The sequence below is a fragment of the Carcharhinus amblyrhynchos genome, chromosome 25, assembly GCF_965287045.1.
Source record: "Carcharhinus amblyrhynchos chromosome 25, sCarAmb.v2.hapA, whole genome shotgun sequence".
In the NCBI taxonomy this organism is placed as follows: Eukaryota; Metazoa; Chordata; class Chondrichthyes; order Carcharhiniformes; family Carcharhinidae; genus Carcharhinus; species Carcharhinus amblyrhynchos.
In genome coordinates, this window is record NC_137348.1 from 1,084,093 (window position 1) to 1,102,440 (window position 18,348).

The 18,348-nt window shown below is 45.8% G+C and overlaps 1 protein-coding gene across 9 annotated transcripts in view; it reads right to left on the reverse strand.

The window, feature by feature from the left end:
- Positions 1-18,348, reverse strand: part of brd3b (bromodomain containing 3b) — a 72,313-nt gene that overhangs the window by 24,017 nt on the left and 29,948 nt on the right. For 6 of the 9 annotated variants that reach the window (XM_080212290.1, XM_080212286.1, XM_080212282.1 and 3 more), the window contains 3 exons: positions 17,242-17,370; positions 16,852-17,082; positions 4,113-4,324 (listed from right to left, as the gene is read on the reverse strand). In XM_080212290.1, the coding sequence (XP_080068416.1) occupies positions 4,113-4,324; positions 16,852-17,082; positions 17,242-17,370 (572 nt within the window). The remainder of the gene's footprint in view (positions 1-4,112; positions 4,325-16,851; positions 17,083-17,241; positions 17,371-18,348) is intronic. The other 3 variants (XM_080212291.1, XM_080212288.1, XM_080212287.1) reach the window with 1 other exon arrangement.

Here is an 18,348-nt window from a genome sequence, read left to right on the forward strand (position 1 = left end):
TGCCAGTGCTTGGAGCAGGTGTCATTAGGTCTTCAGCTTATCTCTCAGGGGGAACAGAGTGCTTGAAATGACCAGTATTCGTCTTCCCCACATCCTTCCCATCTTTCCAAAGATTTGCGACTCTCCCGACACAGGTATTGAAGATGCCAAGGAGAATCAGCTCATCTCCGTTTGGGATGCGGGACAGTGATTGGTCAAGATTGGAGTAGAATGCTTCTTCTGTCTTGTCCGTTGGGTCTAGTGTTGGGACAAAGGCGCTGACAGCTGTGATGCGCTGTTTCTGGGGCAGGGTCATGAGACGTTTGGTCAGCTGGCAGGGGAATCTGTTGAGATGTCCAACCAATTTGTTCTTTTTAATGGTGAGATGGACCGCGCAGAGATGACAATTTTCTCCTGGTTTGCCTTTCCAGAAGGTCCATCTGTATGTTGTTCTTCAAGCTGCCTTCTCCTGCCAGTTATGTCTCACTTAGGGTGGTGAAGTCAATATTGTGGCACCAGAGTTCCTGGGCTACAATGGCAGCACAACGTTCAGACCTGTTGCTGTTGGGATTCTCCACAATGGTCCCAAAATTCATTTAGGTGGATGGATTGGGGGTGGGAAGAAGATGCCTGTTCGTGAATTATTTCAACATGTTGGTCATTGCACTCCAACCACACGGTCCCAATGGAACAAGGTCCTGGGCCCAGAGGCAGGGAAATCCAACACGACTGCAGACCAAGCTCTACTGTAGGACAGAGACTAAAACCCACACCATCCTCTAAGCATCAGCCTGCCTGGCAGAGATGGCACTTTTACAGGGTGATGCCATTTTCCCACTTTCTATTGTGTCTTGTAGTCACGCCTCTGCCCACGCGCTTCTCCCCTCAGCTTGCTGCAACCAATGGATTTGTGGTTTACCTATTTGAGCTCCACCCCTATAGCTCCCTCCCATGCTGTTTCACTTCCCCACCTCTCTCCGCACTATTTCTATCTCTGTCACCGCTCCCTCTCCCCACACTGTTTCTATCTCTGTCGCCGCTCCCTCTCCCCGCACTGTTTCTATCTCTGTCACCGCTCCCTCTCCCCGCGCTATTTCTATCTCTGTCGGCGCTTCCCCTCTGTGCTGTTTTAACACACTTCGCTGTTTCACTCTTTTCTATAGCAGAATCTATATCCACCCCTTACCAATCCTCCGTTCCTATGCTCTTTGCTGTCCAACCTTCCCCTCACTCTTTGCCTTTTAATTTCTTCTCTTTGGAATATATTTATTTGATTTTGCTTTGATAGGTCTTTCAATCACTTTCCCCATTCCAGATCACAACCGATTGTAAAGATAAATTCTCAGCTCCCTTCTGGTTCTGCTGTGAATTATCTTCCGTGTCCTTTGTTCACTGAGCCTCCTGCCAGAGGAATTTGATATTAGTTTATATAAATCCCTCATCATTCTAAACATTTGTATTAAATCGCCCCTTCAGCTTATCTCTGTCATTATGGTACAGTGGCCATTCAGCCCATTAAATGCATGCTGGTTCTCTGTAGAATAATCCTATTGGTTGCATTTCCTCACTCCATCCTTAAATAACAACAGCTATTGGGGCAAAGGTACCCTTTTAGAACACTGGCATCCTGCTGCCATGGCCATAGATCTGCAAGTGTGCTTGTGAAGTAGTGTTTGAGTATACTCGGGAATCCAGAGAAAAGGAATCTTGGAAAGTGAGACTAACTCTGTGAAGTGAGCCAGAGTTAAAGCCATCTGAGTGAGAGCGACATTTGAAGAGAATTCCTCTTCAGGATCTCCAAAGATGGAGATTGGAAAACCACACGAGAAAGATGGAATTTCAGTGCAATTGGCTGACTTACAAAGGACTAACGTCTGTGATTTCTTGGGAAATCCACTGACTCTGTCTTGGTCACATCTGTCATTTACTCTGTAGTGTGTGTGTGTTCAACCATAGTTTGTCTGTTAATTTACACGTACCTCATTATTTACCCTGAATGTTAAAGAACATTCATCTTATGTTAAAGAACATAAGATGCATATGGAAATTGTTTTATCTTTCTGAACTTGTACAGTGAAGTTTGTTGTTGCTTCTTCAAAACCAAAGAATCTGATGCTTTATTCCAAAAGTAGATGTTTTAAATCGACAGCCCCCTCCCACCCCCTCAAAGATCTGGCCACAGATCATAACACTACCAAAATCGACAAGTTCACATTTTCCCACATTATATTCCATCCGCTCATTTTTGCCCAATCACTTAATCTGTCTACATCACACTATAAACTCTCTACCTCGTCTTAGCCTCCCATCTTGGTGTCATTGGCAAATTTAGCTACCAGGCAGACATTCGTTGCCTCCATTCAAATCTCTGATATTTATTGTAAATATCTGATAATCTTATTGAACGGTTGAGGTTCCTGAAAGGACTTTATAAGGTGAACGAGTGTTTTATCAAGGCTCAGCATGTCAACCCTGTGTTTGTGTTCAACATTTCTATTTAGGAAATCCGAGATCTGATATGCTCTGCCTAACACAGTCTGCCTCATTATGTCCTGCCACCTTCAAAAGTCTAAGCACACGAACCATGAGATATAGAGGAAGAATTAGGCCACTCGACCTATTGAGTCCGCTCTGCCATTAAATCATGGCTGATAAGTTTCTCAATCCCATTCTCCTGCCTTTTCCCCATAACCTTTGATCCCCTTACCAATCAAGAACCTATCTATCTCTGTCTTAAAAACACGCAGTGACCTAGCCTCCACAGCCTTCTGTGGCAATCAATGCCACACATTCATCACCTCTGGCTGAAGAAATTCCTCCTCATCTTGGCTCTAAAGGGCTGTCCTTTAGTCTGAGGCTGTGCCCTCAGATCCTACTCTCTCCTACCAATGGAAACATCCTCTCCATGTCCATTCTATCCAGGCCTTCCAGTATTTTGTAAGTTTCAATGAGATTCCCCCCCATCCTTCTAAACTGCAGTGAATTCAGACCCAGAGTCCTCAAACACTCCTCATGCGAACCTCCAAGTCCTTATGTACCTGCACACTCCTCAGCACTGTGCCAATAAATTCCATATTGCCTTTCCCCTTCTTACAAAATGCATCACTTCATTTTTCTCTGTATTAAATTCTTTCAGCCTCTTGTTTGCACGTCCTGCTGATTAATCTCCGTCTGTTACAGCCAACAACTATCGTACAAAACTAGGCAGGAGCGTGTGTTGTGAGGAAGATGTAAAGCAGTTACAGGAAAATGGTGTGTTAGCCTTTATCACAAAAAAATTTGAATACAGGAGCAGTGAAGTATTGTTACAATTATACAGGAGCTGGTTTAGACTGCATCTGGAGTACTGTGCAATTTTGGTCCCTTTACCTTAGGAAGGATATTATTGCCACAGGGTGCAATGAAGGTTCACTGGATATGTTCTGGAGATGGCAGGACTGTCTTACAAAGAGAAACTGAGAAAGCTGGGTCTGTACTCTCTGGAAGAATGAGAGATGATCTCATTGAAACTTACAAAATACTTAAAGCAGGGGAGATGCAGGTACGATGTTTCCTTTGGTTGCACAGTCTAGAACCAGGGGACAGAATTTCAAAGTGGGGAAGCCACTTAAGACCAAAACAAGCAGAAATTTCTTTACACAGAGGGCTGTGAATTTTTGGATTTCTCTACCCTAGAGGGCCATGGAAGTTCAGCCACTCAACGTGTTTCAAGTTGAGAGAGATAGATTTCTGATTAACAATGTAAAAGGTTTTGGGGACAGTGCAGGTAAAATGCATTGAGGTGTCAATCAGCCATGATCATATTGAATAACAAAGCAGCTTGATGGGCTGAATGGTCCACTCCTGTTCACTGATTGTTACAATGCTAAGCTTGGTAGCATTTCACTCTTGTATTCTAATATTAAGTCATTTACATACATTAATAAAACCACTATCATAAATCTCGTTTGCCCTCCGTCCATGGGTTCAAAAAATGTGGTGACCAGAACTGAACACAATAGTCAACTGGGGGCCTGTACACTGATGTATAGAGGGTTTAATGTCACTCCCTTGCTTTTGTATTCTCTGCTTCTGTTAACAGATTAAACATGTCTGCAACTCGAGTCACTGTCTAGAGTTACTGGGTGTCGCACCTGGTCAGCGAGCTTGCACTGCCTGACTTCTTGCTGCCGTGTTTCTTGGGCTGTGCTTGCTTGCTTCCCTGAGAGGACTTGCCCTTCTTCTCCTCTTCCACTTTTACTTTGTGTTTTTCCTTCTTTTTTTTCTCCTTTTTCTCTTTCTTCTTCTTTGGTTTGCTGACGGGAGCCTGGGACAGAGCTGCCAGCTGCTCATGAACAGCTTTTAGCTGAGAGACAAGCACAATTCAAATCAACATTTCCAGCAATATTCAAGAGAACCTGGAAGCTTTTACACTGGTGCTAGTCTTCAGCCAGCTTGCTTATGGTGTCTAAACACAAACCCGCAACTGTGGATTTCAGCTGCTAATGATCCTCTTGTCATTGGTCATGGGTTCAAGTCTCACTCCAGATCATTCAGCACAAAATACAAGCTGACATGCGCGCGGGGTTTTGGCGGGGGGGGGGGGGGGGGGGGGGGGTGGTGTGGTGTGGCTGGAGGGTCCGCACAGGGAAAGCGCTGCACTGTGGGAGGGTCAGTGCAGCGGGAGCAACGCACTGTGGGCAGGCCAGTGCGGACAGAGCATCACGCTGTGAGTGTAGAGAGAGAGAGAGAGAGTACCACACTGCTCCAGTATCAGCACAGAGAAAGTACCGCACTGCAGAAGGGTCAGTCCAGAGAGAGCACCATACTGCCGGAGCGTCAGCACAGAGAGAGTACCGCACTGTGGGAGGGTCAGCACCAAGAGGGTGCTACACTGTCGAAATACTGTGATAAAATCACTGTCCTGTCTGTCATCTTAGGTGGACTGAAAATATCCCACAGACTGAGGTGACTCATATTGTGTCTAACAAACGGAAGATTTCCATCAAACTCTCAGAATAATCAACCAGAATAGTTTTGGATCTTTACAAGTTTACAAATGACTTCGCTTCAAAAGTATTCAACTGTAAAACACGAGGAATTCCTGAACTTTTGGGAGGGGATAGATAAATGTTAGTCTTTCACATTCACTACTCCTTAAAAACTCAATGAGAAACTATCCCAACCTGACAGCGAGCTCAAGGGAAAAGGAAAGACAGGTTCAATCTGCAACCTGCCCCACTGCCTAAAATAGGATTAGGGAAATCAGCCAGAGTGGCTGCTCCTGATCCATGTCCAGTATAAAGTAAGTCAATTGATCCTTCAATTGTCAGTCCGAGGCTGTGGAACCCACACCCCAGAGTGTGTCTATGGACCATGGGTGAGGAGAGGACTGGGACTGGCACACTGTCTTCCAGAGACAATGTGTTTGCCAGAATTCACTGTCAGGGTTCACACAGGGACTGTAACCTTGGGAAAGAGATTGGTGGGTAGCACCAATGTGGTCACACAGCAGCTTAAGGGCCTGGGTACAAAGAAGGAATGGTGGCCACCAGGCTGTCTAAGAGAACTAGTTTAGTAGTGCAGGAGACCCCGTGATCCCAGGACTCAGAAACCGGCTTTCCATTTTGGAAGCTGATGAGATGGTTTCTCAGAGGAGTGCAGTCTGAGCCAGGTTTGTGGCACCACGAGCGGCTCAGTTGTACAGGAGGGAAGGAAGATGAGGGAAGGACAATAGTGTACGGATTTGTTAGTTAGGAGGAACAGATGTTCTTTTGTGGCCATAGACATGACCACTACCCAGACCCAAGGGTAATAATCTCAAGATTGCTACCTGTGCCATGTGCCAGTGAGGGTAAGAGTAGGATGCTCGGGTGAATGAACACATGGCTGAGGAGCTGGTGTAGGGGGCAGGGTTTCAGATTTCTAGATCATTGGGACCTCTTCTGGGGCAGGTGGGATCTGTACAAGAGAGACGGGTTACACCTGAACTACAAGGGGACCAGTATACTTGCAGGGAGGCTTGCTAGTGTTATTGGGGAGGGTTTAAACTAGATTTGCAGGGGGATGGGAACCAGAATGCCAGAGCAGATAGTGGAGCAGGGGTGAAGATAAATGATGTTAATAGTTCATGCAAAATCACAAATAGAAGGATTGTGTGTGGTGGTAATAATCTTCTGAGGTGTGTCTATTTCAATGCCAGGAGTATTGTGGGGAAGGCAGACGAGTTAAGGGTGTGGACTGACACACGGAATTATGACATTACAGCCATTAGTGAAACTTGGCTACCGGAGGGGCAGGACTTGCAGCTCAATGTTCCAGGGTTCCAATGTTTCAGACGTGATAGAGACAGAGAGATGAAGGGTGGAGGGTGTGGCATTGCTAGTCAGGGAAAATGTTATAGCAGTGCTCAGGCAGGATAGATTAGAGGGCTTGTCTATTGAGGCCATATGGGTGGAGCTGAGAAACAGGAAAGGTACGACCATATTAATGGGGTTGTATTATAGACCACCCAATAGTCAGTGAGAATTGGGGGAGCAAATCTGCAGAGAGATAGCAGCCAACAGCAGGAAACAAAGTTGTGATAGTAGGGGATTTTAATTTTCCACACATAGCTTGGGACTCCCATACTGTTAAAGGTCTAGACGGGGTGGAGTTTGTAAAATGTGTTCAGGAAAATTTTCTAAATCAATATATAGAGATACCAACTAGAGAGGATGCAATATTAGACCTCCTATTAGGAAATGAGTTAGGACAAGTGACGGAAGTGTGTGTACAGGAATGCTTTGGTTCCAGTGATCATAACGCCATTAGTTTCAACTTGATCATGGATAAAGATAGATCTGGTCCTCGGGTTGAGGTTCTAAACTGGAAAAAGGCCAAATTTGAAGAAATGAGATCTAAAAAGCATGGATTGAGATAGGCTGTTCTCTGGCAAGGATGTGATTGGTAAGTGGGAGGCCTTCAAAGGAGAAATTTTGAGAGTGCAGAGTTTGTATGTTCCTGTCAGGATTAAAGGCAAAGTAAATAAGAATAAGGAACCTTGGTTCTCGAGGCATATTGCAATCCTGATAAAGGAGGAGAGAGAGATGCATGACGTGTATCGGCAACAAATAAGATAGTTGAGGAGTATAAAAAGTGCAAGAAACTACTTAAGAAGGAAATCAGGAGGGCTAAAAGAAGACATGAGGGTTGCTTTGGCAGACAGTGAAGGATAATCCTAAGAGCTTCTACAGGTATATTAAGAGAAAAGGATAGTAAGGGATAAAATTGGTCCTCTTGAAGATTAGAGTGGTCGGCTTTGTAAGGACCCAAAAGAAATAGGGGAGATATTAAATGGGTTTTTTGCATCCGTATTTACTAAGGAAACTGGCATTAAGTCTACAGAAATAAGGTAAACAAGTAGGAAGATCATAGAACCTGTACAGATTAAAGGGGAGGAGGTGCTTGCTGTCTTGAGGCAAATCAGAGTAGATAAATCCCCACGACCAGACAGGGTATTCCCTCAGACCTTAAAGGAGACTAGTGTTGAAATTGCAGGGGCCCTGGCAGATATATTTAAAATGTCGGTGTCCATGGATGAGGTGCCGGATGATTGGAGGATAGCTCATGTTGTTCTGTTGTTTAAAAAAGGCTCAAAAAGTAATCCAGGAAATTATAGGCCGGTAAGCTTGAAATCAGTAGTAGGTAAATTATTGGAAGGAGTACTAAGAGATAGGATCTACAAATTCTTGGATAGACAGGGACTTATTAGGGAGAGTCAACATGGCTTTGTGCATGGTAGGTCATGTTTAACAATCTACTAGAATTTTTTGAGGAAGTTACCAGGAAAGTGGATGAAGGGAAGGCGATGGATGGTGTCTACATGGACTTCCGTAAGACCTTTGACAAGGTCCCTCATGGGAGGTTAGTTAAGAAGGTTCAGTCGCTAGGTATACATGGAGAGGTAGAACATTGGATTAGACATTGGCTCAATGGAAGAAGCCAGAGAGTGGAAGATTGCTTCTCTGAGTGGAGGCCTGTGACTAGTGGTGTGCACACAGTAAAAAGTCTGACAACACCAGGTTTTAGTCCAACCTATTTATTTGATAATATTCTCACAAGCTTTCGAGGGGTTACCCTCTTCGTCAGGTAACCCCTCGAAAGCTTGTGAGAATATTATCAAATAAATAGGTTGGACTAAAACCTGGTGTTGTCAGACTTTTTACTGTGTTTACACCAGTCCAACGCCGGCATACCCACATCATGACTAGTGGTGTGCCACAGGGATCAGTGTTGGGTCCATTGTTGTTTGTCATCTATGTCAATGATCTGGATGATAATGTGGTAAATTGGATCAGCAAATTTGCTGATGATACAAAGATATAGTGGTCAGCGAGGAAGGTTTTCAAAGCTTGCAGAGGGATTTGGACCAGCTAGAAAAATGGGGTGAAAAATGACAGATGGGAGTTTAATGCACACAAGCGTGAGGCATTGCACTTTGAAGGACAAACCAAGGTAGAACATACAAAGTAAATGGTAGGACACTGAAGAGTGTAGTAGAACAGAAAGATCTGGGAACACAGATACATAATTCCCTAAAAGTGGCGTCACAGGTAGATACGGTCGTAAAGAGCGCTTTTGGTACATTGGCCTTTATAAATCAAAGTATTGAGTATAAGAGTTGGAATGTTATGGTGAGGTTGTATAAGACATTGGTGAGGCTGAATTTAGAGCATTGTGTGCAGTTTTGGTCACCTAATTACAGGAAGGATATTAATAAGATTGAAAGGGTACAGAGAAGGTTTACAAAGATGTTGCCAGGACTTGAGAAACAGAGTTGCACAGAAAGATTGAATAGGTTAGGACTTTATTCCCTGGAGCAAAGAAGAATGAGGGAAGATTTGATAGAGGCGTATAAAATTATGATGGATCTAGATAGAGTGAATGCAAGCAGGCTTTTTCCACTGAGGCTAGGGGAGAAAAAAACTAGAGGACATGGGTTAAGGGTGAAAAGTTTAAAGGGAATATTAGGGGGGGGTTCTTCACACAGAGTGGTGGGAGTGTGGAATGAGCTGCCAGATGAAGTGGTAAATGCAGGCTCACTTTTAACATTTTAGAAAAACTTGGACAGGTACATGGATGAGAGGGGTGTGGAGGGATATGGTCCAGGTGCAAGTCAGTGGGACTAGGCAGAAAAATGGTTTGGCACAGGCAAGAAGGGCCAAAAGGCCTGTTTCTGTGCTGTAGCGTTCTTTGGTATGTTACCTCCCTGGCATGAGAGTCAAGGATACCAGAGCAGCTGCAGGGCATTTTGTTGGAGGCAGGTGAACAGCCAGTGATCATGATCCATACTGGTACCAATGACTTCAGTAGGAAAGGGAGTGTGGTCCTGCAGTCAGAATTTAGGGAGCTGGGCAGAAAATTAATAACCAGGACCTCAAGTGAAGTAAGCTCTGGATTATTCCCAGTGCCACGTGCAAGTGAGTACAGAAATCGGAGGATAAGGCAGATGAATGCATGGCTGCAAAGATGGTGGGTTTTAGGTTACTGGGACACTCGGACCATCCACGGGCTAGATGGCACCTATACCTGCTGAATAGGTTGCGCCTGAACAGGGGTGAGACTGAGTTCCTTGCAGGGCGTTTTACCAGTGCTGTTGGGAGGGCTTTATGCTAACCCGGCAGGGATGAGAGCACCACGAGGAAATATTCGAGAGGAATGGCAGGATGCACAAAGTCCTGGGAGAGACAGAAAGCACAAACATGGTGAATAATAAGTTAATAGGGGAAGATGGAGAGTATGGGGGAAAGTAAGGACTTGTAAATCAGGATTACTGTGCAAGTATGTGAAAAGATGGAGTATAGTAAATAAGAGTGGGTAGTTACAGGCACAGATTGCATTGCGGAAATATGATGTTGTGACAATAACAGAGACCTGGCTCAAGGAAGCGCAAGATTGGGTGTTAAATAAACAACAAAGCCTCTGGTGCAGGTGGCAGCACCTCCCCGAAATATTAAAATGTGGCAGAGAGGTACTTTTGACAAGAATCCACAACCTCATCACTCTTTTCTGGAAGTAAGGGAGCACGCCAGGAGATTGCAGCCACTTTAATTGTGACCAACTTCAAGAAAGGGGACAAGTCCAACTGTGGAAATTACAGAGGAATTTCCTGACTTGCCCCACGGGAAAGGTCATTGTGAGAATCTTCCTCAATCATCTCCTCCCAGTGGCTGAAGATCTCAAATTCAGCTGCCCAGAAATTTGTCACCATTCTCCACCTGGTCCACAGTGACATGCAAGCTATGACTTCCAGCAATGGAACCACCACAGGCCCACTAAGCGGGCAAACTGGGGTAAACAGGGCTGCAGCATCACACCAATGCTCTTCTCCATCTTCCTTGCAGCAATACTCCACCCCATCATCTTGAAGCTCCCTGGAGTGTAACTAACCTACCAGACAAGCAGGAAACTGTTCAACCTCTGATGCCTCCAAGCCAGAACCAAGACCAGCCCAAATTGTGTTACCAAGCTGCACTCCTCAGACATCGCCTGTGTGCATGCAGAGGCCAAGCGACAAGCCATTGTCACTCAAAATCGTACTGAACAGAAGAGGCCCTTTGGCCCATCAAGGCTGCTCCGACACGCGAGAAACATCTGACCGCCCACCTAATCCCATTTACCAGCACTTAGCCGACAGCCTTGAATGTGATGATGTGCCAATTGCTCATCCAGGGACTTTTTAAAGGACGTGAGGCAACCTGCCTCTTGGGTAAAAGCATTTTCCCCCACATGCGCCCTAAACCTGCTCCTCACCTTAAACTGATCTGCCCTCGTGACTGATCCTCCAACTAAGGGGAACAGCTGTTCTCTATCCACTCTGTCCATGCCCTTCATAATCTCGTACACCTCAGGAAGAATTCTCACAACACCACGTTGAAGTCCAACAGATTTATTTGGAATCACAAGCTTTCAGAGCACTGCTCCTTCATCAGATGAGTGGAGAAGTGTATTCACACCTGCATTCCACCATTATCTTGCAATTGTGTCTTTGTCTACATATGCTGTGTTTGTGATTATGTCTCTACTCACCTGAAGAAATGCTCCAGAGGCTCATGATTCCAAATAAACCTATCGGACTTTAACCTGGTGTTGAGAGACTTCTTACTGTGCCTACCCCAGTCCAACGCCAGCATCTCCACATCATAGCTTGTACACCTCGATCAGGTCACCCCTCAATCTTCTCTACTACAACAAAAACAACCCAAACCTACACAACCTCTCTTCATAACTTAACTCTCTTCATCCCAGGCAGCATCCTGGTGAATCTCCTCTGCGCCCCCTGCAGTGCAATCACACCCTTCCTATAATGTGGCAACCAAAACTGCACACAACACTCCAACCAAAGTTCTATACAATTCCAGCATGACTTCCCTGCTTTTGTAATCTACGCCTCGATTGATAAAGGTAAGTGTTTCATATGCCTTACATCAGTGGTAGGGAAATTATTGGAGAAGATTCTTTGAGACAGGGTTTATTCCCACTTGGAAATAAGTGGACGTATTAGTGAGAGACAACGTGGTTTTGTTAAGGGGGTCCTGTCTCACAAATTTGATCGAGTTTTTCAAGGAAGTGACGAAGAAAATTGATGGGGGTCGGGCAGTGGATGTTGTCTACATGGACTTCAGCAATGTCTTTGACAAGGTCCCTCATGGCAGACTGGTGCAGAAGATGGAGTTGCATGGAATCAGAAGTGAACTGACAAGGTGGCTACAAAACTGGCTCAAAGAACAGTAAGAAGTCCCACAACACCAGGTTAAAGTCCAACAAGTTTATTTGATAGTAAACCCACAAGCTTTTGGGGTTTGCCCTTTCTGTCACTGAGGATATATATGAGGATATAGAAGGGGCAAACCCTGAAAGCTTGTGGGTTTACTATCAAATAAACTTGTTGGACTTTAACCTGGTGTTGTGAGACTTCTTATTGTGTTTACCCCAGTCCAACGCCGACGTCTCCACACCACAACTACCATCAGTCAAAGAAGAGAGGGTAGAAGTGGAAGGGTGCATTTCTGAATGGGGGGCTGTGACAAGTGATGTTCCCCAGGGATCACTGCTGGGAACTTTGCTGTTTCTAATAAATATATAAATGACTTGGAGGAAAACGTAACTGGTTTGATTAGTAAGTTTGCGGACGTCACGAAGATTGGTGGATTTGCGGATAGCAACAAGGACAGGATACAGCAGGATATAGATCATAGAACATAACAGCGCAGAACTGGCCCTTCGACCCACGATGTTGCACCGACCAGTTTAAAAAAAAGCAATGACCCACTAATCTAAACCAATCCCTTTTCGTCCATAAACCTATCCACGGATCTCTTCAACGCCCCCAAACTAGCTGGAGACTTGGACGGAGAGATGGCAGATGGAGTTAAATCTGGACAAATGTGAGCTAATGCATTTTGGAAGGTCTAATACAGATAGGAAATATACAGCAAATGGCAGACCCTTAACAGTATTGATAGGTAAAGGGATCTGAGCGTACAGACACACAGGTCACCAAAAGCGGTAATGCAGATGGAGAGGGTAGTAGAGAAGGTATTCAGCATGCTTGCCTTCATTGGCCGCATTGAGTTTAAAAATCGGCAAGTCATGTTGCAGCTTTATTGAACCTTAGTTAGGCTGCACTTGGAATATAGTGTTCAATTCTACCAGACTACCACAATACCAGAAAGATGTGGAGGATTTGGAGAGGGTACAGAAAAGATTTACCGGGACGTTGCCTGGTATGGAAGGCATTAGCTACAAGGAGAGGTTGGGGAAACTTGGTCTGTTCTCACTGGAGGTTGAGGGGAGACCTGATAGAAGTCTACAAGATTATGAGGGGCATGGACAGAGTGGATAGTCAGAAGCTTTTTCCCAGGGTGGAAAAGACTAGGGGACATAAGTTTAAGGTGCGAGGGGTAAGGTTTAAAGGAGATGTACGAGGCAGATTTTTGACACAGGGAGTAGTGGGTGCCTGGAACTCGCTGCTGGGGGAGGTAGTGGAAACAGATACGGTAGTGATTTTTAAAGGGCGTCTTGACAAGTACATGAATAGGTTGGGAATAGAGAGACATGGCCCCTGGAAGGGTAGGGGGTTTTAGTTAAGTCGGGCAGCATGGGCAGCAAGATTGAAGGGCCAAAGGGCCTGTTGCTGTGCCATAATTTTCTTTGTTCCATGCCTTTTCCACCACCCTAATAACATGCCCATTCTGCTTTCAGAGATCTGTGGACAAACACACCAACGTTCCTTTGTTCCACAGAACTTCCTAGTGTCCTGTAGTTCGTCAAATACTTTCTTGTCCTTCCAAAGTGTATCACTTCGCACTTTTCAGGGTTAAATTCCATCTGTCACTTATCTGTCCATTTGACCATTCCATCTATATTTTCTTGCAGCCCAAGACACTCCATCTCACTGTAACCCACCCGTCCAATCTTTGCTTCATCCACAAACTTACTGACCCTACCCCCCCACATAGTCACCAATGTCATTTGTATAAATGATGAATAATAGGGGGCCCAACACAGATCCTTGTGGAAAGCCACTGGACGCTGGCTTCCAGTCACTAAAGCAGCTTCTCTCATCACCCTCTGTCTCCTACAACTGAGCCAATTTTGAATCCACTTCATCAAATCACCCTGTATCCCATGTCCATTTACCTTCTTTACAAGCCTCCCATGTGGGACCTCGTCAAAGGCTTTGCTGAAATCCATATCAACTACATCAACTGCATTACCCTCATCTACACACCTGGTCACCTCCTCAAAAAATTCAATCAAATCTGTCAGGCATAACCTCCCTCTCATGAAGCCATGCTGACTATCCCTGATCAAGCTTTGCCTCTCCAAGCGGAGAAAAATGCTCTCCTTCAGAAGTTTCCTCAATAGTTTCCCTACCACTGATGAGAGACTCACTGGTCTGTCATTCCCTGGATTAGCTCTTCTTAAATCGCGGAACATGAGCTGTTCTCCAGTAAGCAGTTCTCCCCCATGGCCAGAGAGGAATTGAAAATTTGGGTCAGAGCCCCTGCAATCTTCTCCCTTGCCTCCCACAGCAGCCTGGGACACAATTCATCTGGACCTGGATGTTTGCCTGCTTTTAAGCCTGCCACCACCTCTAGTATTAATTTGCTCAAGAACCTCACAGTCCCTCTCCCTGAAATCCAGCCTTCATTCTCATTCTCTTGGGAGAAGGCAGATGTGAAGTATTCATTCAACACCCTACCAACATCCTGTGAATCCACCCAGATTGCCCTTTGGTCCCTAACGGTCCCTACACCGAAATTTACAAGAGAACGGGCCTCAGCCTAAACATCCAGAAAAAAGGTTCTTCACCTGTCTCTTTCTGCCACACAAAACTATCCCCCAACTACCAAGGTCCACTTGAGCCTCTGGACAATGTTGATTATTCCTCATACTTCACAAGACTCAGGTCTGGGAGCAGATATCAACAATGAAATCCGGCACTGACTCCAATGTGCCAGTTCAGTCTTCAGATGCCTGAGGAACAGAGTGCTCGAAGACCGAGATCACAAATCCAGCACCAAGCTCATGGCTGACAGAGCAACCGTGGTCCCTGCCATTCTGTATGCATCAGAAACATGGGCAATGTACAGCAGACATCTCAAATCATTGGAGAGACATCACCAATATTGCCTCCACAAAATTCTGCAAATCCACTGGCAGGATGGGCGTACCAACGTGACTCAGCATCCTCTCCCAAACCAATATCCCCAGTATCGAGGCCCCGGTCAGACTCAAACAGCTGTGATGGGTGGCTGCATTGTCCACATGCCCGACACAAGACTCTTGAAACAAGTGCCCTACACCAAGCTCCTCAATGACAAGCAATCACTAGAAGAGCTGTGGAAATGCTACAAGGACACTCTGAAATACTCCCTAAATGAGCACAACATCCCCACTGACGCATGGGAATCACTTGTTTAGAACGCACAAACTGGAGAAGCATCATCCGCGAAGGTGCCTATCATCTTGAACATCACCAGGTGGAGCTCGTAGAGGACAAGCGTAAACAGCGGAAAGACAGCGCAGAATCTAGAGCATCCCACCCACCCACCTCATCATACACTACCTGCCAAACCTGTGGCAAAGTCTGCAGCTCCTGGATTAGACTATTCAGCCACTGCAGAACCCACCTCCCCAGAGTGGAAGCAAGTCAGCCTCGACCCTGGTGAACTGCCCAGAAAGAGAAGATCCGGGTGTACAGGGGGCAGTTTCAAAGATAGTGAATGGGACAAAGCTTTGAACTATTGTAAACTGCATGGGGGACAGTGCAGAACTTCGAAAGGGCATAGACAAGTTGGTGGAGTAGGCAGATAAGTGATAGATAAATTTTCAATGCAGAGAATTGTAAGGTGATGCATTTGGTTGGAAGAACATGGAGAGACAATATAAAATAAGGGCAAAATTCTTAAAGGGGTGCAGAAGCAAAGGGACCTGGGCATATTTTTGCATAGATCCTTGAAGGTGGAAGGACAGATGGAGAGAGGAGTTAAAAAAGAATGTGGAATTCTGGGCTTCATTAATAAGGGCATAGAGTACAAGAGATTATGCTGAACTTACATAAGGCACCAGTAGGCCCTCAGCTGAAATATGATGTACAGTTCTGGGTGTTGCACTAGAGAAAGGATGTGAACACATTGGAGAGTACAGAAGAGGTTTACAAAAATGATTCCAGGGCTGAGAAACTTCAGTGATGAGGAAAGATTAGAGAGGTTGGCACTGTTCTTTTTGGAGAGAGGAAGGCGAAGAGGAGATTTGATAGAGATGTTCAAAGTCATGAGGGGGCTGGACAGGGTAGACAGAGAGAAACTGTTCCTGCTCTTAAAAGAAGCAAGAATGAAAGGGCACAGATTGACGTGGTTTGGGGTCAGGACTGTTCTGCCTGGAAGTGTGGCAGAGGGAAGTTCAATAGAGACATTCACGGGGACATTAGATGATTATTTGAATAGAAACAATGTGCAGGGGGCCTGGGGAAAAGGCACTGAGTCATGATGCTTGGTTGGAGAGCTGGTACAGACATGATGGGTCGATTGGCCTCCTTCTACACCGGAACAATTCTGTGAAACCTTAACACAACTAACAAAAACCACTTGAGTGGCTCATACACCAGTGACAGTCAGCGCGTGTGGGAGCCGTACCCCAGTGAGAGTCAGTGCGTGTGGGAGCCGTACCCCAGTGAGAGTCAGCACGTGTGGGAGCCGTACCCCAGTGAGAGTCAGCACGTGTGGGAGCCGTACCCCAGTGAGAGTCAGCACGTGTGGGAGCCGTACCCCAGTGAGAGTCAGCACGTGTGGGGGCCGTACCCCAGTGAGAGTCAGCACGTGTGGGACCCGTACCCCAGTGAGTCAATGTTGATGGCGCGTCATCTTAACTATGGAGTGGCACTCTGAGCTGGTTCACAAAGCAGTGAAGAGTCAAGGTGGCGTTGATGTGGAACTGGCATCACATGTAGGTCAGACTGGGTTAGAATGGCAGATTTCCTTCCCTAAAGGATATTAGGGAACCAGACAGGTATTCAATACATTTGACTCATTTCATGGTCATCATACTGGCTTTCTGTTCCAGATTAGTTAATTAACTGAACTGAAATTCCACAATTGCAGAGATTTGTACGAATATCTCTGGATCAATGAAAGCTTCCACATTCCGAGTCGTGTACTATTGTCTTGATTGCAAACAACCCTCTGAGGCCAAGTGGAAAGCCTGATGAACCTTTGAGCTAAAGATATTAATCTGATAATTGTATTCATATCAATTTATTTTGCCAGGACAGTGACCAGTGCTGCTGTGAGATAGGAAGCATTAGTAAAAACATGCACAATGTAAAGATATGGTGCTGATATCTACCATGTTCCTTTGAGTGGAGGGGTTGTCGACACCCACCTGCTCCTGCAGTTCCGCCAGTCGATTCGCCCGCTCCTCTTCCGAATCCGAGCTGTTGGAATTGGATGAGGATTCACGGCTGCTGTCGCTCGATGACACTTTGGGCTTGGTGATGATTGGAGGTTGCAGGGGAAGGGGCGGGGAGTTGTCAACAGGCTCGTCCGGCATCTTTGCAAACCGCATTTCAAATACGTCCTAACGTAGAATAAACCAAGTCAACATCAACCCATGGGAGAAGGCCAGGTTTGGCTCACCTGCCATGAGCAATCCGCCCCCACCCAGCCTGCTGTCCTCCCCCTCCCCTCCCCCCCGTAGTACACCACTACTGCGAGGTACAGTCTCGTGCATTCCTACCTGCAGCTTCCTGGCCATCGCCACAACTTCATGATCTGGTGGGTTGTACTTGTAACAGTTGGAAAACATTAGTCGGATATCTGCAGCAAATCCTTGGGCATCCAGGTAATCCCGACTGTCCATCTTTTTCTGTAAGACAGAATGCAATAAAAATCCTGCACTGCCAATGGAAATCCCAAAGGGCAAGGCACAAGCATCTGGCTGCAGGGGGGAACCAAACATACACCCTGTTATCAGGACCTATTGCAGCTTTACAACAATTCAAATAAAGGCAAAGCAATATGGCACAGTGGTTAGCACTGCTGCCTAACAGTGCCAGGGGCACAGGTTCAATTCCGGACTCAGGTGACTGTGTGGAATTTTTACATTCTTCCCGCATCTGCATGGATTACCTCCAGGTGCTCCGGTTTCCTCCCACACTCCAAAAATATGCAGGTTAAGGTGGATTGGCCATGCTAAATTGTCCCTTAGTGTCCAAAGATGTGTAGGTTAGGTGGACTGGCCATGGTAAACGTGTGGAGTGAGGGTGGGAGAAAGGGCTCGAGTAAGATACTCTATCAGAGAGTCAGTGCACACTCGATGGCCTGAATGGCCTCATCTGCACTGGAGTACTGTTTGCAGTTTAGATCTCCTTACCCAAGGAAGACTATACTTGCCATAATGGGATTGCAATGAAGGTTCACCAGGCTAAACCCCGAGATGGAAAGGTTGTCTTAAGAGAGATTGAGGATACTGCAACTGTATCCTGTAGAGTTTAGAAGAACGTGAAGTGACCTCATTGAAGCTTACAAAATTCTGACAGGGCTCAAAAGGGAAGATGCAGGAAGGATGTTTCCCCGAGCTGGGGGCTTCTAGTCTCAGACTAAAGGGTCAGCAGTTTAGGACTGAGATGAGGAGCAATTTCTTCACCCAGTCATTAAGTAAGTTCAAGACAGAGATTTACAAATTTCTTGATATTGAAAATATCAACGGGTGAGAGGACAGTGTGGGAAAATGGCACTGAGGCAGAAGATCATCAGTCTGAATGGTGAAGCAGGTTGGAACATAAGAACATAATAAGAAATAGGAGCATGAGTAGGCCATCTAGCCCCTCGAGCCTGCCCCGCC